This window comes from Bombina bombina, chromosome 1 (genome assembly GCF_027579735.1).
Source record: "Bombina bombina isolate aBomBom1 chromosome 1, aBomBom1.pri, whole genome shotgun sequence".
Classification (NCBI taxonomy): Eukaryota; Metazoa; Chordata; class Amphibia; order Anura; family Bombinatoridae; genus Bombina; species Bombina bombina.
This window is the reverse complement of record NC_069499.1, coordinates 709,924,276-709,951,538: the sequence shown is the minus strand read 5'-3', so window position 1 is coordinate 709,951,538 and position 27,263 is coordinate 709,924,276. Positions and strand designations below refer to the sequence as shown.

Sequence of the window (27,263 nt, the reverse complement as noted above, 5' to 3'; positions counted from 1 at the left end):
GGGTATTGAACAATACTGTCTGTTTTGCTGCCCCAGAAAGCAGTGTTTTAGTAAAATGTAAGATTATATACAGATAGATATCCACAGCGCTTTATTTTTTGTTTTAGTAAAAGGCTCATATACATTTTAAACACACACTACTGTAATACATGACTGAATGGGTGTCTGCCGCAGTCAGACAGCTACTGTACATGACAGCCCTGACAACATTGTACAAGGCAACCTACGCTGAATGCTTCTAATTAAGCAATAATCCCTTGCAATAAAGGTTCATAATTACTTAGTTTAAAAAGCCTGTGAGTGGGTTGTCACAGCAACAAGTCATTATAATATTAGTTGTATTGCTGCTGTTTTGAAGCAGAATCAAATGAAATTTGCAACACACTAGCTATACAAAGGCATCCTTATGAATATAAGCTTATATCTAGTGTAAGCAAACAAAGAATAGAAATGAGCAAGAGCCTGATAAACTGTGGAAAAGAACAAATTACACCTTATAAATAATTATATAAAATGGTAAAACAAATTTTGCTAGAGGAATCTGTTTTAGAATTGATAGGAAAGTCTGTGTTGTAGAAGAACAATCAAATGGCAATCTTGCAAGAAAAGCAAGTACAGTACAAGGGTGGAAAACCTTGATTAGGTACATAACCAAGCTGTAGTGGCACCATAATTATCAAGTGCACAGTACCTAGCCAATGGGGACATACTTATTGCATCATTACCAAAATGATTGCCTTTCTAGTCGGTCCTTCTGGAATGTGCCCAACAGAGGTGGATACGTTTACTTCGCTTGCACACAAAAACACATTTTTAAAATCAACTTTAACACTCTCTCATAAGTCTGTATTGAATAGTAGGTCATTTTATAAAAATCTATAATTTCACAAGAAATAGCAGGTCTACTTAAAAATGTAAAAAGGGGGAAAAGTCAAAAATAGACTTTTGTCACTGCAAGGGGTTAAATAACCTGGCTCTCACCAACAGTGGCGAGATACTGCAGAATGCCTCCTATAGGGAGACGTAGTAATTGCGAGACCCGCGCTATTACTGGGCTAAAAACTCCTTAGGGACACGAGATGTACAGGGTACGTACATTATTATAATTAAGGTTAAAATACTTTCCAATGGGGGGGCGGAGCCAACTGCAGAGCTGGTAGGACGTGTTCTAGTGCAGCTCCCGGGCCCAAGATCCTAATTTAGGGGTCCCTCCACACTTTATTGCAGCATTTCTGAAACCAGAACCTGTGTGGATAGACCTAAGAACCAGTAGTGTATTCTTGTAAACTCTTAGGGATCCGGAGAGACTGCACCAGCCTACCATCATTGCCTTTTACTGTAGAGCTGGGAGAGAGAAGCGCCATCTCTATTAGCAGGCCTCCAGCCGTTTACTTCATTCCGAGGCAGTTGAAAACCTACTATACTTCAGGGTTTCCGATCCAGCCTACACTATGAAGACATCGTCTTACCTTCTGGAGGAGCTGTGCTGCCTACTTGAAAAACATCATGCTAGTTTGGCTGACAAGCTGTATGCCGCTCCTGACAGTAATGGCGGCTGTCAGTTCCGGCAGCCTGACCTCACTAAGCCCATCTTAAGAGACCGAGATGGGGACAGTGCTGTGGGGCCCCGGCGCTTTCCCCCTGTCTACAACACAGATAAGGTGGATCGGAACGAAGGCACAACGAAAAAGCCAGACCATCTTGTTTATCTGACGGCTGAGAGGGCAGTTGGTACTACCGCAACTGTGAATATCCTTCCTGATATTAGCGCAATCTCTCCTAAAGCTCTCGCACTAGTTCTGGCACACGGCCATGGCAGCGGGTCCCTAAATCTACACAGTGCAACACTAACTGCAGTCCTAGTTACTCTGCGCGCTTCCCTCCACACCTCAGGACAATACTTGCCGACTCCATGTCCAGATGGCGCAATACTCTGCGCAACTCATCCCCTGCCAAGACATTGGGACCCCGGTGGCTCACAACAGCTCATTAAAGCACTCCGGCTAACTGGGGCCAGGATATCTGAGAACTGTTGCAGGACCCTAGAGCTTCGTAGTGCATATCCCGATACGACAACAAGGACTTTACAGGTTCTTTGTTTACCTTAGAGACTCTATCCAGCTTTTCGGTCCAGTGTGGGGTAAAGAAATCCCCATCTTGGCACATCTCATCATAGTGACTTCTCCCACCCAGCCTAGCTATATGAGACTGCTTCACTGATGCCTAGACACGTCCTATCAACCCCTTACTTAATTCAAGCATTTATGCCACTATACCTTTTTGTTAATGCTGTGATTGCTATTATGGCTTAGTGAGTGATACTTGCAGTGTAACGTTTTGTTTTTTTTCTCTACTTTTGTGGTAATAATTTGCAAAGGCTCTTACCTTATATATAGGTTCTGGCACTCACTATTGCATGCTTACAGTATTTTATATGTCACAACGCATCACTTCTCAGGTTACCTTGTCCATCCATGAGTGGCCTTCTAACACAGAGCCATCCAACTGCATAGTATTTATAGGGTTCAGCTTTATGTAATACTTGTCTACTGTTTTAGGTGCACCTACCAGAATGCTGGTGGAATCTAGGTGTTATGTTATCTGTATATGATCAAGTTTAATTTTCCGCTTCACTCCTATGCCAAGCCCTTAGGATAACACTAGTGATATTGCTATATGGGGGTTGGGCTGCCAGCGGCCGAGGCAGCGAAGCCCTCTGTCCCTTCATTTTAGCTAGGTGCAAGCCCTTACTTGTACTTGAGAGTTTAGCGAAGCATAACTGCTCATAATCAAGGCTACCCTTTTCTCCCCCAGTATCCTCATTATGATTACTAAACTTATGGATACCATTACATGGAACATATTTACCATTTAATTATAAACTTTATTCTAACTCCCACCTCCCCCCCCCACCACCCCCACAATAAGTCTCCCAATCTAGGAGAATTCTCTGCGCGGTTTATCTTACCCATACCGCATAATAAATATTATATCATATCTATATAGCATCTCATATTATGTTAGCAAAGGAATGGCGCCCTTACTGTATCTATTGTTTGACATACTAATTGCCATCCTATTATAAGTCACCATGTTTTATATATTGCACCATACCTATATATTCTACTGTGATTTCCAAATATTTAATTAGTGACCTTTTGGTTACTATTCGCTGCTTACCATATATGTTTATATGTATCTACCGATTATTGCATTCTGTTTACCATGTTTGTTTATATATCTATCGATTATTGCATTATACCTACATATCTTACTACATTATTCAATTCCAGAAGGGACCCCTCCAATGTTAATATTATTTAACAATATAAGTGTTCATTCACTATATCTTTATAGGTCCACTTACATTTCCCACTTTCCTCTCCTATAGTAAGTACAGAGGGTGTCTAAATATTAAATGAGGAAACTCATCTTGTTCAGCATATGTTTTGTCAATGTTGCTTGAAATATATCCTGTTAATCTATTTCATTATATACTTATAGAAAAGAGGTTCCTGACTCTCCCATAGTATAGCCTATGCCGCAGATCTTATTTATTTAGATGGAAGTAGTATACGTGAAATGTACCATTTATGCATGTTCTGTACGATATTATTTTGCATAAGCTGTAATGGTTTTTCGCACAACCTCAATAAAAACTTAAAAAAAAAACAACTTTCCAATATATGTATTACCTCTTGGTTTTTTGACTCCTTGCTATTTTCACAAGGACATACTGAGCACTTTGAGGCATCAGTAGTTTAAAAAATAATTAGACTGCCTTCTGGGCTGGCTTATCGACTAGTTTATAATAAAAGTAAAATTAGAAAGTAGCTTAAAATTGCATGCCCTACCTGAATCATGAAAGTTTAATTTTGTCAACACTGTCCCTTTAAATATATGTTGTTTTATATATATATATATATATATATATATATATATATATATATATATATATATATATATATATATATATATATATATATATATATAAAAACAGAATTTATGTTTACCTGATAAATTTCTTTCTCCTACGGTGTGTCCGGTCCACGGCTTCATCCTTACTTGTGGGAATATTCTCTTCCCTAACAGGAAATGGCAAAGAGAGCACAGCAAAAGCTGTCCATATAGCTCCCCCTCTGGCTCCGCCCCCCAGTCATTCGACCGACGGTTAGGAGAAAAAGGAGAAACCATAGGGTGCCGTGGTGACTGTAGTGTACAGAAACAAAATTTTTTAAACCTGACTAAAAGCCAGGGCGGGCCGTGGACCGGACACACCGTAGGAGAAAGAAATTTATCAGGTAAACATAAATTCTGTTTTCTCCTACATTGTTGTGTCCGGTCCACGGCTTCATCCTTACTTGTGGGAACCAATACCAAAGCTTTAGGACACGGATGAAGGGAGGGAACAAGTCAGGTAACCTAAACGGAAGGCACCACAGCTTGCAACACCTTTCTCCAAAAAACAGCCTCCGAAGAAGCATAAGTATGCAGAGAAGACCAAGTCGCTGCCTTACAGATCTGATCAACAGAAGCCTCGTTCTTGAAGGCCCATGTGGAAGCCACAGCTCTAGTAGAGTGAGCTGTAATTCGTTCAGGAGGCTGCCGTCCGGCAGTCTCATAAGCCAATCGGATGATGCTTTTCAGCCAAAAAGAAAGAGAGGTAGCAGTGGCTTTCTGCCCTCTCCTTTTACCAGAATAAACGACAAACAAAGATGATGTTTGTCTGAAAGCCTTTGTTGCTTCTAAATAGAATTTTAAAGCACGGACCACATCTAGGTTGTGTAACAAACGTTCCTTCTTTGAAACTGGATTCGGACATAGAGAAGGAACAACTATTTCCTGGTTAATATTCCTGTTGGAAACTACTTTTGGAAGAAAACCAGGCTTGGTACGTAAAACTACCTTATCTACATGGAATACCAGATAGGGAGAAGTACACTGCAAAGCAGATAATTCGGAAACTCTTCTAGCAGAGGAAATAGCAACTAAGAACAGAACTTTCCAAGATAGTAACTTAATATCTATGGAATGCAAAGGTTCAAACGGAACCCCTTGAAGAACTGAAAGAACTAAGTTTAGACTCCATGGAGGAGTCATAGGTCTGTAAACAGGCTTGATTCTGACTAACGCCTGTACAAACGCTTGTACATCTGGCACGGCTGCCAGACGTTTGTGCAACAAGACAGACAGAGCAGATATCTGTCCCTTTAGAGAACTAGCTGACAGACCTTTCTCCAAACCCTCTTGGAGAAAGGAAAGAATCCTAGGAATTTTGATTTTACTCCAAGAAAAACCCTTGGATTCGTACCAACGGATATATTTGTGCCATATCTTATGGTAAATCTTCCTAGTCACAGGCTTTCTGGCTTGAACCAGAGTATCTATAACTGAATCTGAAAACCCACGCTTAGATAGAATCAAGCGTTCAATTTCCAAGCAGTCAGTTGCAGAGAGACAAGATTTGGATGTTCGAATGGACCTTGTCTCAGAGGTAGCTTCCATGGTGGAGCCGATGACATATTCACCAGGTCTGCATACCAAGTCCTGCGTGGCCACGCAGGAGCTATTAGAATCACTGAGGCCTTCTCCTGTTTGATCCTGGCTACCAGCCTGGGAAGGAGAGGGAACGGTGGAAACACATAAGCTAGATTGAACGACCAAGGCGCCACTAATGCATCCACTAGTGTCGCCCTGGGATCCCTGGATCTGGACCCGTATCGAGGAACTTTGAAGTTCTGACGAGACGCCATCAGATCCATATCCGGAGTGCCCCATAGTTGAGTTAACTGGGCAAAGACCTCCGGGTGAAGTTCCCACTCCCCCGGATGGAAAGTCTGACGACTCAAATAATCCGCCTCCCAGTTGTCTACTCCTGGGATGTGGATTGCAGATAGGTGGCAGGAGTGATCCTCCGCCCATTTGATGATCTTGGATAGCTCTGTCATCGCCAAGGAACTCTTTGTTCCCCCCTGATGATTGATGTACGCTACAGTCGTCATGTTGTCCGACTGAAATCTTATGAATCTGGCCTTCGCCAGGCCAGGAGCGCATTGAAGATCGCTCTCAGTTCCAAAATGTTTATCGGGAGGAGGGACTCTTCCCGAGACCATAGACCCTGAGCTTTCAGGGAGTCCCAGACCGCGCCCCAGCCTAAGAGACTGGCGTCGGTCGTGACGATGACCCACTCTGGTCTGCAGAAACTCATTCCCTGAGACAGGTGATCCTGAGTCAACCACCAGCGGAGTGAGTCTCTGGTTACCTGGTCTACTTGAATCTGGGGAGACAAGTCTGCATAATCCCCATTCCACTGTTTGAGCATGCACAGTTGCAATGGTCTTAGGACTAATGGTTGCAGCAATGGACGTGGTTCCTTTTGCTCGAATTCATCTATTACCTCCATGCACTGAGCTATGGAAGGCTGAGGAACAGATTGAAGAACTTGACAAGCGTTTAGAAGTTTTAATTTTCTGACCTCTGTCAGAAAAATCTTCATTTCTACAGAATCTATTATTGTTCCCATAAAAGGAACCCTTGTAGACGGGGACAGTGAACTCTTTTCTACGTTCACCTTCCACCCGTGAGACCTGAGAAAGGCTAATACAATGTCTGTATGAGCCCTTGATCTGGAAAGGGACGATGCTTGGATTAGGATGTTGTCTAAGTAAGGTGCCACCGCAATGCCCCTCGCTAGTAGGGACCCTAGCACCTTTGTGAAAATTCTGGGAGCAGTAGCTAAACCGAACGGAAGAGCCACAAACTGGTAATGTTTGTCCAGAAAGGCGAACCTTAGGAACTGATGATGATCTTTTTGGATAGGAATATGTAGGTACGCATCCTTTAAGTCCACGGTAGTCATGTATTGACCCTCCTGGATTGTTGGTAAAATCGTTCAAATGGTTTCCATTTTGAATGATGGAACTCTGAGGAATTTGTTTAGAATTTTTAAATCCATAATTGGCCTGAAAGTTCCCTCTTTTTTGGGAACTACAAACAGGTTTGAGTAAAAACCCAGACCTTGTTCCGCTGTTGGAACTGGGTGTATCACTCCCATCTTTAATAGGTCTCCTACGCAATGTAAGAATGCCTGTCTCTTTATCTGGTTTGAAGATAAGCGAGACATGTGGAACCTTCCCCTTGGAGGAAGTTCCTTGAACTCTAGAAGATACCCCTGAGAGACTATTTCTAGTGCCCAGGGTTCCGGAACATCTCTTGCCCAAGCCTGAGCAAAGAGAGAAAGTCTGCCCCCTACTAGATCCGGTCCCGGATAGGGGGCTACCCCTTCATGCTGTCTTGGTAGCAGCAGCAGGCTTCTTGGCCTGTTTACCCTTGTTCCAGCCTTGCATTGGTTTCCATGCTGGTTTAGGCTGGGAAGCGTTACCCTCTTGTCTAGAGGCTGCAGAGTTAGGAGACGGTCCGTTCCTGAAATTGCGAAAGGAACGAAAATTAGACTTGTTCTTAGCCTTGAAAGGCCTATCCTGTGGGAGGGCATGGCCCTTTCCCCCAGTGATGTCTGAAATAATCTCCTTCAATTCTGGCCCGAAAAGGGTCTTACCTTTGAAAGGAATATTAAGCAGTTTTGTCTTGGATGACACATCCGCTGACCAAGATTTTAGCCAAAGCGCTCTGCGCGCCACTATTGCAAAACCTGAATTTTTCGCCGCTAATTTAGCCAATTGAAAAGCGGCATCTAAAATAAAGGAATTAGCCAACTTTAGTGCGTGAATTCTGTCCATGACTTCCTCATATGGAGTCTCCTTATGGAGCGAATTTTCTAGTTCCTCGAACTAAAAAGACGCCGCCGTGGTGACAGGAATAATGCACAAAATTGGTTGGAGAAGGAAACCTTGCTGAACAAATATCTTTTTAAGCAATCCTTCCAATTTTTTATCCATAGGATCTTTGAAAGCACAACTGTCCTCAATGGGAATAGTTGTGCGCTTGGCCAACGTAGAAACTGCCCCCTCAACCTTAGGGACTGTTTGCCATGCATCCCTTCTGGGGTCGACAATGGGGAACATTTTCTTAAATATAGGAGGTGGGACAAAAGGTATACCTGGCTTCTCCCACTCCTTGGTCACTATGTCCGCCACCCTCTTGGGTATCGGAAAGGCATCAGCGTGCACAGGGACCTCTAGGAATTTGTCCATTTTGCACAATTTCTCTGGAATCACCAAAGAGTCACAATCATCAAGAGTAGTTAGCACCTCCTTAAGCAGGGCACGGAGATGTTCTAACTTAAATTTAAATGCCACGATATCAGGTTCTGCCTGCTGAGAAACTTTTCCTGAATCAGAAATTTCTCCCTCAGACAGACCCTCCCTCACTGCCAATTCAGACTGGTGTGAGGGTATAACAGATAAATTATCGTCAGCGCCCACTTGCTCATCCTCTGTATTTAAAACTGAGCAATCACGCTTTCTGGGAAATGCTGGCAGTTTGGATAAAAGATTTGCTATAGAATTATCCATTACTGCAGTTAATTGCTGCATAGTAACAAGCATTGGCGCGCTAGATGTACTAGGTATCGCCTGCGCGGGCAAAACTGGTGTTGACACAGAAGGAGAGGATGATGAACTATACCCACTACCTTCATTTGAAGAATCATCTTGGGCAACCTTATTAAATGTGACAGTACTGTCCTTACTTTGTTTGGACGCCATGGCACAATTTGAACATACATTTAAAGGGGGAACCACCTTGGCCTCCATACACACAGAACATATGCTATCTGAAGGTATAGACATGTTAGACAGACTTTGGCAGGCTATTAATGCAATAAAACCGTTTTTAAACAAAACCGTTACTGTCTCTTTAAATAATAAAAAGAGAACACTTTGACTAGGATGGCCACAGCTTCATAGAGCTCCGTGAGTGAATCTGAATTTTAATAGCGAAGTGGCAAAACCTGCAGCCATCCATTCCTCCCTTGACAGCAAGAGTGTCCGGGAAAACCTCAGGATCAGGATACTACAACCCCTGGCCTCCGAGAAGTCATTTAAAAGTCTAATTTTGCCTTTGGGCCTAAAGACGCTGTACCTACTCTGATAGCCAAGATGGCGCACGTTACTGAAACCCTAATAGAAATTTTCACACCACGATTGGATTCCCTTATGGCAACTATGCGGGAACTTCTCTGTGAGGTCCGTGATCACTGCACTCCTAACCGCACTAGGGCAGCTCCTACCTGTCTCAATGATCCACAGCTGACCTTGTTGACTGCCCTGGGAACAGACACTCTGGGTACTGGCACCGTGACTCAGAATTACCCCGCACCTAGCCCCACAGATCAAGACCAGAGCACAAAATTCTTGCCGCTCAATAAAACTGTGAGCGCTGATGACCCCGCAGCGTCTGTTCCAAACCCTTTTTGTCCCTGCTCCCCTACCGTTCACTCTCCACGGTACTCAATTGACTCGGCTGAACAACATCACAACCAGATGGAGGAAAAAGGTACCATATCTCACGAGCCTACCGACAGTGTGGTGAGCGGAAAAGATGGCGACGGTGAGAACTATACTGCACAGGGCAGGGAACGAGTCGCAACTTCATCCGGTATGCCGCGCACCAGTGCCTATCTGCAAATTTCAAGGCTGGCTTTGAGCTGGGGCAGCGGTCGTCTGGGCAAGTTACTACCCTCGACTACTATCGCGAAGCAGTTCCGCCTTCCCCCGCAAAAGAACGATTCTCCTCTGGAACAAAGATGTCGGGTTTCAGCCCGGATTGGTATCGGGTAAAGTGTTTATTGACTGAGGTTGCTTGCTTTAGTGGCATGTGAACCATAAGATGGCTGGCATTGGCTAGGGTGGGAGAAGATGTGTGACTGGATCAACAAGTGGTCTTGAACGTAATGCCTTTAAATATAAAGACAAAAAATACCCTCTCAATCTGGACAAACTAAGATATCTTGCTATACAGTGTGCTATACCTCACATGAAAGCCAAGCTGAACTTTTTGTTCATAGTTGGGTCGGACGGCCCATGACCCCCCTCTGTCTGTATATGTCGGCAATGATAGGTTTATTTTATGGCATTCCCTTAGACCTTGCTTGATGTGGTAACACAGACAAAAAGAAAAGAAGGAAAAACTACTACGCAACTTTAATGCTGTTTGAATTTTTTCTATTTATTTTAGCCTGAAATGTCTTTCAGTCAGATATTGCATGTAATGTTGAGATGTATATATACCTGTACCTTGGTTCTTATTAACTCGGGTAGCACTGCTATCATTTTGTTTTCTTGCTCCAGCACACTTTGTATATAGTTGGAAATATGAGCACTGTATCTTGCGCCAGATAAGCTGCCCAGACTCACAAAGCTTTGGACTGTGGCAATCTGTCCTGCACACTTTGTTATTAACAACCACACTGTTGGTGTATCTTGTAGAGATCTATTGGCTCTGCTGTCCACAGCCTTATAATCATCCTTAACCTATATATTAAATTCAACAAAAACAATCGTTATTTGTACAACAGGAGCACCTGGAAGGCATGTATCCCTAGTTAACCTGCATATTTAGTGTCACCTCTCTTGATACCCTTTGCATAAGTGCAGAGGCAACCTTATTTTGTATGATTCCCTAGGTTCCTATAATCTCTTTATTACCTCAATGGCTGGACCCTAATGGGTCTTACAAATTGCCTTAGCTCAAACTGTTGGGGTAACCCATGTATAGAACTATCCCATCCAACACCAGGTCCCCCTCAAGGTTGCTTTCCCAGTAAGTATTTGGCAGTTAAGCATGAGGCTACCCTGAGCCCTTATGTGTCATTTTTAAGTAGCATGCTTCTGACAGCATATAGAATCCAATCCTATATCTGACTAGACGCTAGCATAATTTCCAAAACAGCGGGTCAGTGGATCTCTCTGCAGCCGGCCGTTTGGTACCTGTCAGTATTGGCCAAATATTGTAATACTGTACTATTGCACTGTACTTATACCGCACTGCTTTATAGAATTTCCTGGGGACATGAAGGAATGGTATTTGCGGGTCTAAATGCATTTGTTATACCCCCTCAATCCCTCACCACTCTCCTCCTCCCTATCCCCGGGCTTCCCTTCCCTCCCCTATTTCTGTCCTCCTGCTCCATGTCCCATGTTTGTTTATTCCCCACCCCCTTCCTTTTTGCCGGTCCCCCTCCCTGATTCTCTCCCCCCTCCCTTTCCCCTCCCTGCCTACGTCTGTTTGCTTGTTTGTTAATAAGATTTAAAAACCCCAAGGTAGTGGTGCAAAACCATATCGATTAGAACAATGATGGCTTACTGAAAATTCTTGAAATCACATGCATATCATTGTATGAAATTGCAGCTGCTTGTTTTATCCTACCTGCACTCCTGACTCACCCTGCGTGGTGGGCTGGAGAGGCAACTTGTAACTTTGCACCCCTCCATGGTTATAAATAAAAGTTTAAAAGAGCACACTTTATTTCTGAATGCTTGAAAAACTATGAAGGAAACATCCGATCTTTACAAAATTTGCACCCTAGTGTCTTAATGATTTGAAAGTATTGCACACCAAATTCAAAAAAAAAAAATCAAGTCTCTAACCCCTTAAATGAGCAAACCGGAGCTAATTGTTCAATTTACCAGTTTAAACCCACTACAGTCCCTGCCACAGCCTTTGCTGCGGCTTTTACCTTCCTTGGGGGTTATTCACCACAGAAATAAGCCTTCTTGAAATCGTTTTTATGGCCACAGGACCCTCTCACATGAAGCTGCATGCACTGCTTCTAGAAGTAACTGCGCAATTGAGGCTCGAAAATGAGGCCTCCTCCCTCTGCATACCAGAGTGAAGGGGCCTTCCTGACTAGATTAGGTGTCTAAACAACTGCCAGGCGTAATAAAAACGTTCCCAAAGTGTTTGAAAGTCACAAAACACTCCAAAAGTCATATAAATATTATATAAATCAATCGATTTAGCCCACAATAGTGTCAACCAGTATAGAGCCCATTTATAAGCCTTCATTCCGTTATGAGTCTAAGAAAATGGCTTACCGATCCCATAAGGGAAAATGACAGTCTTCTAGCATTACTATGTCTTGTTAGAAAAGAGACTAGTCATACCTGGAGCAGAAAAGTCTGCAAACTGTTCCCCCCAACTGAAGTTCTCTGGTTTCAACAGTACTGCGTGGGAACAGCAATGGATTTTAGTTACTGTTGCTAAAATCATACTCCTCTTTTAACAGAACTCTTCATCACTTTCTGTTGTAGAGTAAATAGTACAAACCGGCACTATTTTAAAATAACAAACTCTTGATAGAAGAAATAAAACTACAACTAACACCACATACTCTTTACCATCCCTGTGGAGATGCTACTTGTTCAGAGCGGCAAAGAGAAAGACTGGGGGGCGGAGCCAGAGGGGGAGCTATATGGACAGCTTTTGCTGTGCTCTCTTTGACATTTCCTGTTAGGGAAGAGAATATTCCCACAAGTAAGGATGAAGCCGTGGACCGGACACACCAATGTAGGAGAAATATATATTTAAGATCTATATATCTAAGATCTATGATTAATGCTACATGCTGAAACGCGTAAGATCTATTTTCTGATGCACTCTCTCTACCTCTCTACCTGTGTGGCATGTACAGCTAATGCTGCTTTTTAACAAAGATAAAAAAAAGATGGTACTTTTATACTTGGAGCACCATGTCTTTGTACTTTTTTTTCATATATATATTCCCCTCTAAATTTTTTCTTTTTCAATGCTCGTCAGATTTTTTTAAAATTTTTTTGGCAAGTCAGGATAGGGATTTTCCCCTTATCTTACGCTGGGCTTTGTGTGCTCCCTCTTTGATTATTGCGCTATCTGGATGTCAGACATCCTGGTGCGTTATTCTCGGATTAGTGTGCTTTGGCCTTGTACATTTTTTTAAGAACTATTTTTGAAGGGGGTATGTTTTTTCTCTTAATTCAAAAGCTCTTTTAATGGGGATATAAGTATTTTACTATATCTCTATATATTTATGCACTTAAGTTCTTTGGTAGTTTTCTGCAGTTATGGAGCCTTCTGATTCTGTCCCTAAATCTAGTTTAGAAGCTGGGTCCTCTGAACACTTTCCTTCCAGTGTTAAATGTGTTTATTGTAAACAGGCTGAAGGGTCACCTCCAGCACATTTATGCAACATGTTTTAATGCATTCAGACCAGTCTAATGCTGCTCTTGCTTCTAAAGGTATTACTTGTCCTTCTGTTTGTTCCTTACAGGGGATTTCTTCAGATTTTGCTCCTAGAGTAAAGGACATAATTCGCTCTACGGTACCTGAAATGTTGGCGACTATGCCTCCTTCAAGTAAGCGTAAAATGTCAGTTCATAATTTACCTTCTACTAGCTCTAAGTCTGCTGAAATTAATTTTTCTGGCCATGAAGCTGCAAAGTCCTCAGTGGGATAGGCTTTCTCTGATAATTAGGGGGTCTTCCTATGATCATGAACCCGAGTTATCCTTTTTTTATTTAAGTTGAATATATTTGTTTACTTTTAAAAAGGAGATTTAGCTTACTTTAGAGGTTAAAGATTCTAAAGTAGATGAGTATAAGTCTGTAAATCATCTAGACATAAATTGTAAGCCTATGGTTAAAGGGACAGTGTAGTCCAAAATAAACTTTCATGATTCAGATAGAGAATGTAATTTTAAACAATTTTCCAATTTACTTTTATCACCAATTTTGCTTTGTTCTCTTGGTATTCTTAGTTGAAAGCTAAACCTAGGAGGCTCATATGCTAATTTCTAAGCCCTTGAAGTCTGCCTCTTCTCTCAGTGCATTTTGACAATTTTTCACCAGTAGAGTGTGTTAGTTCATGTGTGTCATATAGATAACACTGTGCTCAAACACGTGAAGTTCCAGTGAGCCAGTTTTGATTGGCTAAAATGGATGTCTGTCAAAAGAACTTAAATAAGGGGGCAGTTTGCAGAGGTTTAGATACAGGATAATCACTGAGGTAAAAAGTGTATTTATATAACTGTGTTAGTTATGCAAAACTAGGGTATGGGTAATAAAGGGATTATCTATCGTTTTAAACAATAACATTTTTGGTGTAGACTGTCCCTTTAAATCTCCTAAGGTTTTTCCTATCCCTGATACTGTCTCTGAGATAGTCACCAGTGAATGGGCTAAGCCAGGTATTTCTTTTAATCCTACAGCAAGGTTTAGGAAAATGTATCCTTTAACAGCTTCTAACATTGAACTTTGGGAAACTCTTCCTAAAGTGAATGGGGCCATTTCTACTTTGACTAAACATATTACTATTCCTTTGGAAGATAGTTCTTCCTTTAAAGACCCTTTAAATAGGAACTTAGAATCCTTCAATAGGAGGACTTTTCAGCAAGCAGGTTATGTTTTTAGACCAGTAGTTTTTATTGCTGATATGGCTGCTTCTTCCATTTGGTTAAATAGTCTTTCTGGGCAGTTTTCCGATGATTCTGCTAGTGAAATTTAACCTTTTGGGGTTGCTTAAATATGCTAATGATTAATTTGTGATGCTGTTTTTGACATCATTAAGAATTCCAAAAGTATGTCTTTGGCAGTAATTTGTTAAAGGGCTTTATGGTTAAAATCTTGTTCTGCTGATTTGATATTATTTATAAATACAGGCTTTTATCACTCTCTTTCCAGGAAAATATATCGTTTGGTTCTGGTTTGGATTCTATTATCTCTACTGTGACTGGAGGTAAAAGAGCTTTTCTTCTTCAGGACAAAAAGTCCAAAGGTGAATCTAAAGCTTCCAATCATTGTCGTCCCTTTTGTCAGAACAAGGCACAGAAATCTGATCCCTCCCCTCAGAAGCAAGGTTTTTCTGATTCTGTCTGGAAGCCAAGTTCAAATAGGAACAGGTATAAGCAGTCCAAAATATCTAGTCCCTCATCCAAGCCTGCATAAGGTACAGCCCCCCGATCAAGAATTTCTGGTAGGGGGCAGGTTGCACATTTTTCAGGAAGCCTGGTTTTAGTCTGTTCAGAATCCTTGGGTTCTAAATATAGTCTTTCAGGGTTACTTCCCAGGGTAAAAGGTTTATTTTGTCCAATGTTCTGAGAAATCCTGTAAAGGCTCAGGCCTTTTTCAGTCAGTTTCAGATCTAGAATCTATGGGAGTGATTGCTCCTCTTCCTTTATTCCAATCTCTTCATTTTTCCAAAGAAGGAAGGAAGTTTTAGACCAGTTCTGAATCTAAAAGCTCTGAACAAATTTCTCAAAGTTCCTAATTTTAAAATGGAAAATATTATTATTATGGATTATTCAGCCTTTTGTTCAACAAGGTCAGTTTATGTCCACATTCGATTTAAAGAATGTCTATCTTTATGTTAATATTCAAAGGGAACATCAGTTTCTAAAGTTCGCCTTTCTAGACAAGCACTTTCAGTTTGTTGCTCTACCATTTAGTCTGGCTACAGCTCCAACAATATTATCAAAGGTTTTGGATACTTTTTTGTCTGGGATCAGAACTCAGGGTATTGCATGGTTTCCTTACCTGGACGAAATCTTGGTTCAAGCTTCATCTTTACATTTAGCAGAATCTCACACCAGCAAACTGTTGTTGTTTCATCAACAACAAGGTTGGAAGATCAATTTTCCAAAGAGTTTGCTGGTTCCTCAGACAAGAGTTGTTTTCTGGGGATTCAGATACATCAAATTTCCATGAGACTTTGACGGATCAAAGAAGGTTGAAGCTAGTGTCAACTTGAGTCCCTTTGTTTTCTCTCAGTTGCTCTTTGCATAGAGGTGAAAGGGCTCATGAGTGCTGCATTAGATGCTATTCCGTTTAGCCCTTAAGGACAAGCCCAGTACCTTGTATGGTGCTGATGTCCTCGGTTCTTTCTGCCACAATCTCACTGACCGTGGCGAGTTTGCGCTATTTCTTCATGCCCCGTGAGTGGGGTAATAAGTAATTAAAAAAAGCAAGGCTCTATATCTGTTTAAATGGAGTAATAGCAAAACATGCTAAAAATGCTCTTGTCTTTTGTGTAACTTTTTTTTTTTAAATTCCTGGTCCTTAAGGGGTTAAAAAGTGACTAAGATTGCTAGTGAGCATAAGTAGTTAAAAACAAAATTTAAAAAAGGAATTTAAAACACACTGCTGCAGCACAAGTTTGGTGATATCAATAGTCAATAATAACAAATAAGGCAAGAGATTCACATGAGTAAAGTCAAACATTATGTAGATGCACATAGTCTGTTATGTTGCTATATAGCTTCTTAGTGGTATTGAGTCACTACATAAAACACATCCATCCTCCCAACTAATAGCCCAAACTGCGGCAAAACTCCTACAATCTGGACACTAACGTCAATTTTTTTTCTTTGATGATTCAAATATAGCAATTTACTTACATTATCAAATTGTGCAGTATTTTTATATGCACAGTTTCTAAAGAAGCAGCTTCTATTGAGCAGGTACAAGAGCTCACAGTGTGTATGTGAATATTTGCTCATGGCTGTCACATGATATGGAGGCAGGGAAACCAAAGACATTTCAAATTTGTTATAAAAAAAAATGTACTGCTCAATCGAAACGAGTGGTATTGCATTTTATTATGAACTAGTCCTAAAGCTCTGTGTACACGGGCCAAAATCCCCATCCACTTGGATCCCCTCTCCCTCCCTCCCTCCTTCCCCTTCCCTGCCGCTCTCAATTTTTTTTTTCTGTAGGGCAGCAGTCCCATCCGCTCCTGCCCCCCCAGCCCGCTCCCGCCCCCCATCACAGCCCACCGCCTGCTCCGCCCCCCCTCACCCAACCCTTCTCTCTGCTGTCTGATCCTCACTGACTGATCCTTCCTTATGGCCAGGTATGTTTGTCTCGCGCTACAGTCTCTACTACGCATGGCTGCATCGGACAAACATACCTGGGCTATTATTAATATAGGATTTGTTGATTATGCAATTCTACCGTATTTAATAGTCTTTTAATACTATTAAACTCTGGGCAGTCTGTCTATTAGCCCGTAACTATAGACAGCCTCTTATCACATGCTTTTTTTATTTTGCTAGTTCATGTTGGCCATATAGAAAACAATGTGTTCACGCCCAAGGAGTTATTTAAGAGTTATCACAACACAATACTAAATACAAGTCAATAGATAATAAATAAAAAGTAATGTGAATAGGGGGCTGTCAGAAGATGTTTAGATACAAGGTAATCACAGAGGTAAAAAGTATATTAATATAACAGCGTTGGTTATGCAAAACTGGAGAATGGGTAATAAAGAGATTATCTATATTTTAAAACAATAAAACTTCTATTGTAGACTGTCCCTTTAAAGGGACAGTAAACACCTTGTAATTATATTTGTCTGATGTCTTGCAATAAACTAACATACTCAGTGAGTGTGGAACCAACCAGGATTTTTTCAAAAACAGGGGTCAAATTTATTGACGTTTCGGGGAGTAAACCTCCCCTTCCTCAGAACATAAAGTGTACAAACACACTGCATCTTAAATATGCAAACAAATACACGAACCCCTCCTACTTCCTGTTCAGAAAAAGCGCCAAAATCACACTACTTCCAGTTTAAAATGCATGACCCGGAAGTGATTTAATCAAATTTTTCAGTATACATTTCCAGTATCAATAGTGCCCTGCATATAAATACCCATACATTATCACATTGTGTATATACTCTGTGTCATTTCATTGTATTCCCAAACACATATAGACATCCTCACCACATATAGACATCGTCAAACTAATGTCCATCATAACGATGTGTGTTCAACCACCCCCGGAAGTTAAACAAGTTTGAGAAACACCTTGTTTGCTGCACGTGTTTTTTTTAAAGCCAAATTAACCCCAACGCTTGTCTTATTTAGAGTAACCAATCAGAACTTGTAGACACAAAACCAAAGTAATTATGTTAGCAAAATTTCAATTGTTTTGCAGTTTATTTTATAATCTCAAATGAGGCCAGTTTTGGACAGATATGTTACAGTGTTAGTATTGTGAAGCTTGCCATGTCTAATTCAAATTCTTAAGGCAGGTGCTTTTCATTTCTAATCAATTATCTTAATCTCTTTGATGCATCAGACACCAGATAAACACTGTAGTGTGTAGAAAGAAGAACGCAAACTTATCTGTAAAAAGCACATGAGTATAGATTGCTGGTGTGTAATGTTTATTGGCTGCTTAGAAAGAATGGAAATTTATCAATTATATTACTCAGAGGGTAACATTACTTACCTAGTGTGGTTCTGTTGAAGCCAACAAGCCAGCAGTGATAACCAAAGAGGAACGTAAGACTGATGAAGAACATGAGGGCAACAAAAAGCAGGAAAAGCACATGGAATTTGGCCCGGCCATTCGTTAAGTCACCCTAGAAAAGCAAAACAATTGATTTATGTGTAAGCGAAATGCATAGGGAGGACCTTTGCGATTAAGAGGAAATGATTTATTCTAGGAAAAAATGCAACGCAATGAAACATTAAATGCACATACATTTATTTACAGAAAGTGTTACATTTAAAGGGATATAAACAAAAATAATATTTTAAAAACTTTACATTGCCAGAGCAACTATATTTATCTGACTAATCACAACATGGCTGATTGGTTAATCTGCATGTATCTGTTATGGGAGTGGCACTGGTTTTTATTATTTTTTCTAATATACCTGCTACTGAAGAAACAGGCCAGGTTTATTAGAAAAAAAAAAAATTCTAGCAATATAGAACAATGTATCTCGTTTACTTTTAATCCACTTTAAAGGAATATGAAAGTCGAAATTTTCATCAATTAAAAAAAGGTCAATTCTTGACATGGTCTTATGTGCCTTAGATAGGCACGTAAATTCCCGGACATCGGGATTCTGAATCCTCCATATGTCTCTGATATTCAGATTTTGTTTAATTTTCGCCAATAATTTAGATTCTAAGTTATCCTTTTTGTTCTTCTTATGTTCCCTGTTTTCCCTCAGTCTATCCAAAGGACAGTGAGGGGCCATATTAAAATCTCCTCAGAGAATTAAATATCCTTCCTTGAAGGAAAGGATTTTAGCCTGTAGCTGGTTCCAGAATTCTGGATCTATAATATTGGGTGCATATATATTACAGAGTGAGAAAACAACCTTATCAATTTTTATCTTTAAAAATAAATATCTCCCCTCAGGGTCTACCAAGACCTGTAAAGTTTCTGCCTTTAGCCTTTTCCCCATCAATATTGCCACCCCCCTTCTCCTACCAGTACCTGGTGAGGCAGACTTATTTTACCCATCCCTTTCTAAGCTTCAAGATTTCCACCTGAGTTAAGTGGGTCTCCTGTAGGAGAACAATATCAGAATCAAGCCGCCTTGCATGGGTTGAAATCGCTTTTCTTTTGATGGGAGTTGAAATACCCCCCACATTCCAGGAGATTAATTTAAGATTAGCAACTGAACCACTCATTTACCTGAAGAGGGGGGGAGACAAAGACAGAGAGCAAAAGAGGAGAGAGGAAAAAATATATTAAGGGAGGAAGGAGGAGAGGAGAAAAAAAAAAAAAAGGGGAAAAAAAAGGGAAAAAAAAAAATGAACAGAACAGATTCTGCCCATTCTACCAAGCTCTTAAATCTATAGGACTTTTCATTTTAATTGACTTTCCAATTTACTTTTATCATCAAATTTGCTTTTTTCTCTTGGTATTCTTAGTTTAAACTAAACATAGGTAGGCTCATATGCTAATTTCTAAGCCTTTGAGGGCTGCCTCTTATCACATGCTTTTTAAATCTCTTTTCAACACAAAGAGACAGAAAGTACACATGGGCCATATAGATAACACTGTGTTCAGGCACATGAAGTTATTTAAGATCTAGCACAATACAATGCTAAATTTAAGACAATAGATAATAAACAGTCACAGTAATGTGATCAGGGGGCTGGAAGAAGGTTCCTAGATACAAGGTAATCACAGAGGTAAAAAGTATTTTAATATAACTGTGTTGGTTATGCAAAACTGGGGAATGGGTAATAAAGGGATTATCTATCTTTTAAATCAATAACAATTATATGGTTGACTGTTCCTTTAATAGCCGAACTCCTCTTATCACTTGCCTTATAGGCAGGAGCCAATCAAGGTTTGAGTCTGAAGTTGACAAGGTTAGTCATGCTCATTATGTTAGTATAAAGTGCATTGTTTTATTAAAGCCAATAGGGAATGGATAAATTGCAGGTTTACACATAATAAACTTCCAGTTCTGCGAATAAGAAAGCCCTCAATATTCAGAGCTAAATTACATGAAAATTGTGCAAAATAAACAATGAAAGTATATTGCAAATCTTTTTAATTGTGCATAATTAAAGATTTGATATAGATCTCAAGGTGTTTATTTTAAGATCTCCTAAGACAGTGGGGTTTAAACACTGTAATGTGCAGCAATATGTGATTTATGCCATCAGAATTCAGGAACAAATTATTCTGGGTAGCAATGCTGTAAAGAGAGAGAAGTGTTAATATCTTTGTATCTTGCCAGAGTAAGTCTCTTACCGTCCAGTAGAGGAGGAAATACTTGAAGACGGTACAAGCTATGTATGTGCAGTACAGCATGGAATATGCCAGAAACAGCAAGAAAAACTTGTAGTTCGAGAATCCTATACAGTTATTTACCCTATAAAAACAACAAGATGTGAGTCATATCTAGGGTGAGATTCATACACAGCCACTTTATGTAGAATGTAATTAGCAGAGAAGAACTACACACACACATACATACAGGGCTGCAAGGGTATCAGAGGCTTTCAGTAAGGACAGAAAAAAGCTACCAGCACACTCAATTCTAAAGACAAAAGTCTAATTTCTTACTTGTCTTCTGCTCTAGACTTGACTAAAGGAAATATATCACTATAGTTTACTAATTAGAGGGGAAAAAGTTACTAGCACAGAGAAAAGTCACTAGTCCCCTCAGTCTTAATGGGACATTTTAGTTAGTTTGTTACAGCATGCAATACTTACATTAGTAAGCCTAGATAACTATGTTTTTAACCAAAGGTTTAAACATTTAGCCAAAATCCTGCTCATGAACTGCTAGTCTAGCAGCTGGTGATTAGTGGGCATGTAAAACTTCAGCACCTGATTGGCTGGCCATCTGTGTCTTGGGCTTTCAGCTCATAAGAGAGACTTTAATTATGTGTTTAACACTTTGCAGGGATTAAACATGGTCCTCGATTATAATCTATTGGTGAATTACTCTGGAAAAGGCTTTTTGCTCTCCATCTGAATTGGTCACAGAGTTTCTTGAGTGAAAATAATCCTATATCATTTCATTTGTTAAAACCCTGCCTCTGCAAATGAGTTTTCAACAGAAAAGCTCTCGAAAAGGGCTTTTCATGTGTTAAGTACCTCTTTTCGTAATAGAAGAATAGAGAATAGAGGTCTCCCAAAATAGACTGATACAATAGCCCATTCACACCTCTTAAGGTTACAGGAAAGGTCTATTCATGCAACCCCTTTGTTCATTCTGCAAGGGAAATACTCATTTATATGTGTAACATTCACCTATTGTCACCACAAGACAGCCTCAACACTCATTATCCATATGAATGCCAGAAAGTATCTTGGCATGATGGGCATACTTATATAGTCACTTCTGTAACCAACATCTACAAATGGAGTTTCTTTATTTTAATTTTAAAATTTGATTAACCCCTTAACGACTAAGGATGTGTCAGGCACATCCTACAAAAAAAAATACAGTTAAGGACCCAGGACGTGCCTGACACTTCCTCTGGGGTTTCAAGCGCTGGAAGCGATGGTGATCGCTTTCAGGGTATTGCAGTGATGCCTAGATATTGAGGCATCACTGCAATACCCTTTTATATCCACCAATGCAGAGAGGGCCGTAGCTGGGAGACAGGTGGGCGGCCCATCATTGGTTAGTTATGGATCCGGTCACACAGAAGTGTGTGCAATGCGGTGGGAGTGGGAGGGGGGTGTGTGCGTGTGCCACATTTACATAAATGTATTGTAAATGTATGGGTAAGAGGGAGTGGGAGGGGAGGAATAAATATTGGGCAAGGGATCTGGGAGGGGAAGGGGGTGTAGCTACACTATAGAGAAAATGTTTTATCATATATAAAAAAATAATAAAACACAGCTGGTGGCAAATAGGTAGAGAGGGGTGGGTTGGAGAGCTGTATGGGGGGAGGGAATCAGGGAGTTTTGGGGAGGAATAAGGGGGGATACAACTCTGCAGAATCAATATAAAAATAAAAAAATGCTTTTTTATTTTAGTACTAGCAGACTTTCTGCCAGTACTTAAGATGGCGGTGACATTTGTGAGGTAGGGAAAGGAAGAGAGCTGTTTGAGAGGGGGCAGGGAGGGATCAGGGGGTGGGATGTGTCAGGTGGGAGGCTGATCTCTATACTAAAGCTATAATTAACCCCTTAACTGCTGGGCATAATACAAGTGTGGTGCGCAGCGGCATTTTTTTATTTGATCACATTTTGCGGTGAAATGGTGGCATTAAATATACCAAAATGGTTCTAGATCAATACTCTGGGTTGTTTACTACACTAAAGCTAAAATTAAACCTACAAGCTACCAAATTACCCCTTAACTGCTGGGCATAATACAAGTGTGGTGCGCAGCTGCATTTAGCGGCCTTCTAATTACCAAAAAGTAATGCCAAAGCCATATATGTCTGCTATTTCTAAATAAAGGGGATCCCAGAGAAGCATTTACAACCATTTGTGCCATAATTGCACAAGCTGTTTGTAAATAATTTCATTGAGAAACCTAAAGTTTGTTAAAAAGTGAACAATTTTTTTTATTTGATCGCATTTGGCGTTGAAATGGTGGCATGAAATACACCAAAATGGGCCTAGATCAATACTTTGGGTTGTTTACTACACTACACTAAAGCTAAAAGCTCCCTACAAGGTACCAAATTACCCCTTAACTGCTGGGCATAATACAAGAGTGGTGCACAGCGGCATTTAGCGGCCTTCTAATTGCCAAAAAGTAATGCCAAAGCCATATATGTCTGCTATTTCTAAACAAAGGGGATCCCAGAGAAGCATTTACAACCATTTGTGCCATAATTGCACAAGCTGTTTGTAAATAATTTCAGTGAGAAACCTAAAGGTTGTGAAGAAGTTTGTGAAAAAGTGAACAATTTTCTTTATTTGATTGCATTTTGAGGTGAAATGGTGGCGTGAAATCAACCAAAATGGGCTTAGATCAATAGTTTGGGTTGTCTACTAAAAAAAAAAAAATATATATATATATATACATGTGAAGGGTTATTCAGGGATTCCCGACAGATATCAGTGTTACAATCTAACTATGGCTAATTTAAAAAAAAAAATGGTTTGGAAATAGCAAAGTGCTACTTGTATTTATTGCCCTATAACTTGCAAAAAAAGCAAAGAACATGTTAACATTGGGTATTTCTAAACTCAGGACAAAATTTAGAAACTATTTAGCATGGGTGTTTTTTGGTGGTTGTAGATGTGTAATAAATTTTGAGGATCAAAGTTAGAAAAAGTGTGTTTTTTTTCCAATTTTGGAATAATGGTATCTTTAGAAAGTCCATTTAATGTAGAGAAAAACTGTATATAATATGTGTGGGTACAGTAAAAAAGTAAGAGGAAAATTACAGTTAAACACATACACCACAAAAAATGTAAAAATAGCCCTGGTCCCTAGCAGTAAGTAAAAATTGAAAAATGGTCTGGTCACTAAGGGGTTAAAAGTCCCACTCACATTGTCGTCACTAACAGTACTGGCATCATTAAAATCGTCTTTTCAAAGGAGATCGCATAATCACGACTTTCATATGATCCGAATGAAATCCGTTTTCATCTGATCAACTGCATGCATCTTTTTGGTTGTCATAATGCGCAGACTGTGTGCTGTTTTCTATTGCTATATGGAGATATTTTTCCCCCAATATATAAATCTATTGCTTGTAAAAGCACCGTTTCAATTTTGGCATGGACAGAAAACAAAATGGCAACTACGAGTTTCTATGTAAGGGACTTATAACATCTTCTTATACTGGATTTTAACATTACTTAAAGTGAATGTCAATTTAGATGAATCGGTGCCCGTTTTTTAATAATCCTATTAAAAACAAGGGCACTTTAAATCATCAAATTTTACATTTCACTCGTTTTCTTCAAATACTTAACTTTTAATCCCGACAACCGCTGCAGTGCTTCCTCCGCCTGTCGTAGCCCTCTTTGTGAGTCCAAAATGACAAATCCAGCTTCCTCTAATCACGGCGTTGCCTCAGGCCATGATTCCCCCGGGGGTGGGAGGGGGGGAGCTGTGATTGGAGGAAGCCGGATTCGTCATTTCTGACGTATGAAGAGGCTTCTGACGGCCGGGGAAATCGCTGGAGCGGCTGTGAATATTAAAAGGTAAGTATTTGAAGAAAACGAGTGAAATGTAAATTTTGATTAATTAAAGTGCCCTTGTTTTTAATAGGATTATTAAAAACCGGGCACCGATTTATCTGAATTGACATTCACTTTAAACTGTAAATTGAGAACCTGCTGCCTTGCTACATTATGTCTGCTTAGAAGGCCCTTAAATGAAATCTGGTTTGTGAACTGGTTTTTATAGGCGACACGTCTCCACTCGTTCATGAGAATGCAATTCAAAGTGCTTGCTCACACAATTGTTAACCATTGATTACCTGATACTGGGACTAATTCATCAAATTGTGGCATTTGATTACCGAGTTAGACATTGCACATAACATTCTTTGCACACCAACAGTTGCAGACTTGTATGCAATTGCATTTAAAATACATATAAAAGGTGCATCTGCAATCTCTATTATAAACTCTATATTATAATTGTATTAAACACAAAGATATCCTCATTATTTGCAACCTCTGGAAAAAAAGCATTATAAGAAAAAAATGTGTTGTATTCATATCTATAATAATACACATGAGATCCCAGATGAGCATGTGGAAATTATCTAACACATGATAGAAAACCTAATTTATGCTCACCTGATAAATTCATTTATTTCATGGTGGTGAGAGTCCACGATTCATTACTCCTGGGAATTACTCTTCTTTACCACTAGGGGGAGGCAAAGACCCCCAAACCACAAGAGCTCTATAAAACCCCTCCCACCTCACACATACCTCAGTCTAACGTATAGCCAAGAAAAGTGGACTCTCACCACCATTAAAGAAATGAATTTATTAGGTAAGCATAAATTATGGTTTTCTTTCATACAGGTGGTGAGAGTCCACGATCCATTACTCCTGGGAACTAATACCCAAGCTGTGGACTCCATGAGTAATAACATAAAGGGAGGGATTTAAAAAAATATTTTTCCACTAAGAAATGAAATTCACAACCCAAACAAACACTATCGGGCGGATTGCAGACCACAGCCTCAGAGGAGGCGTATGAGTTAAGGAGCAGCTCCTGTTTCCGGCGAGTTTGAAGATTCGCACGGAAACAGCTGCATTGGGGCCGATTCGGGCCATGATAAATCGCCCCCCAAGTAGCTGCCTTGCAAATCTGATCAACTGAAGCCTCATTTTTGAAAGCCTAAGAAGTGTCAACTGACCTAGTAAAATGAGCAGTAATCCACTGAGGTAGAGACTGAGCTGCCTTTAAGTAAGCCTTGTGAATCAAAAGTTTCAACCAAGAGGCTAGAGAAACAGCAAAAGCTTTCTGACCCTTCCTAGGACCAGAGAAAATAATGAACAAACTAGAAAATTGTCTAAAGCCCTTAGTAGCATCAACCTAATATTTCAATGTCCAAACAAAATTCAAATAATGCAAAGATCTCTCTGAAGCATTCTTAGGATTAGGACACAAAGAAGGAACATTAATCTATCTGCTGAAATTGTCTGAAAAAAAAAACTTTGGCAACAAAAATCAAATGTCAGAAAAACAGCCTTATCCTAATGAGAGCAGATATCTCAGAAACTATTCTAGAAGAAGAAATAGCTGTGACGAACCCTACCGTCACTGGGGCTTCTGGAGGGGGCTGTGGGCTAGCCTCCTGCCCACTAACTATGGCCCAGGGAAGGAACCATGGATTTTACCCTATTTGCCAGGTCAGGGCCCAGAAGGGAGCCGGAACTGGAAACCCTCTTCCTGGCGGCTGGGGGTGACTGCCGAAGAGATATGGCTATGGCGCAGCCCAGGTAACCGGTCTCTTGAAACTATTTCCGGATGTTTTATTTCCTATGACGGTTACCATGGAAAGGTGCAGCTTTTCACCACAGTTGACCCATTTGTACCGGCAATGGGACTCTCTGGAACCCCGGGGTGCTTGGTTCCCCTGGAAACAGAGCAGAAGTTCACCCCACCCGTAGCTAGGCTTGTGGAACTGGTTTTGGCCACCTCCAGTCACAATTTGTGGCAAGCAGTTAGATGCTTCCAGCAGCACTGCACATCCAAACCACCACCGGAATCCGAGGTCCAGCTAGCAGGAGAGGAGCACAACAGACACCAGCAGCCATGGAAGAGGAATTTGGAAGGAGGTTTGTGAGAGATGCGGGAGCAACACAGAGGGCCAGTTCCATAGTAGGTCCTGCTGGAGTGGTATGACTATTTAGCATGGGTGTTTTTTGGTGGTTGTAGAAGTGTAATAGATTTTGGGGATCAAAGTTAGAAAAAGTGTATGTTTTTTTCCAATTTTTCATCATATTTTATAAAAAAAATTATAGTAAATATATATGATATGATGAAAATAATTGTATCTTTAGAAAGTCCATTTAATGTTGAGAAAAACGGTATATAATATGTGTGGGTACAGTAAAAACAGTTGGATGCTTCCTGCAGCACGGAACATCCAAACCACCACCGGAATCCGAGGTCCAGCTAGCAGGAGAGGAGCACAACAGACACCAGCAGCCATGGAAGAGGAATTTGGAAGGAGGTTTGCGAGAGATGCGGGAGCAACACAGAGGGCCAGTTCCATAGTAGGTCCTGCTGGAGTGGTATGACTACGTCCGACGGCAACTCTGACAAGAAGCGCTAGACCATGAACAGCACTGCCAGAGAAAGATTCTCCCTCCAGGAAAGGTACTGGACGCAGGACGACGTGTGGGCGTTGTTCCTGGGAGAACAACCGCATGAAGAGTGGACCGTCGAGTTGAGTAGGCTGGTCTGGGAAGAGATGCAGCTGGACGAGAGCTACAGAGTCCTCCGCTGGTATGTAGTCCAAGTTGGCTACGGCGGCAAGGATGCTCCAGTGTCTTCGCATTTCTTACAAGCTGGACATAATATCAGCCAACTCCGTTTCCAAATCTTGGAACAAGTTCATATGCCCAGGAGAGGCGGTGATAGAGAGGCTTTGTTAAATAAAAGGGAGGCCTTTTGGA

The 27,263-nt window shown here is 40.6% G+C and overlaps 1 protein-coding gene across 3 annotated transcripts in view; it reads right to left on the bottom strand.

The window, feature by feature from the left end:
- Window positions 1-27,263, bottom strand: part of ZDHHC15 (zinc finger DHHC-type palmitoyltransferase 15) — a 109,881-nt gene that overhangs the window by 19,185 nt on the left and 63,433 nt on the right. For all 3 annotated transcript variants that reach the window (XM_053699199.1, XM_053699200.1, XM_053699201.1), the window contains exons 7-8: window positions 20,445-20,565; window positions 18,168-18,300 (exon numbers count right to left, since the gene is read on the bottom strand). In XM_053699199.1, coding sequence (XP_053555174.1) covers window positions 18,168-18,300; window positions 20,445-20,565 — 254 coding nt within the window. The remainder of the gene's footprint in view (window positions 1-18,167; window positions 18,301-20,444; window positions 20,566-27,263) is intronic.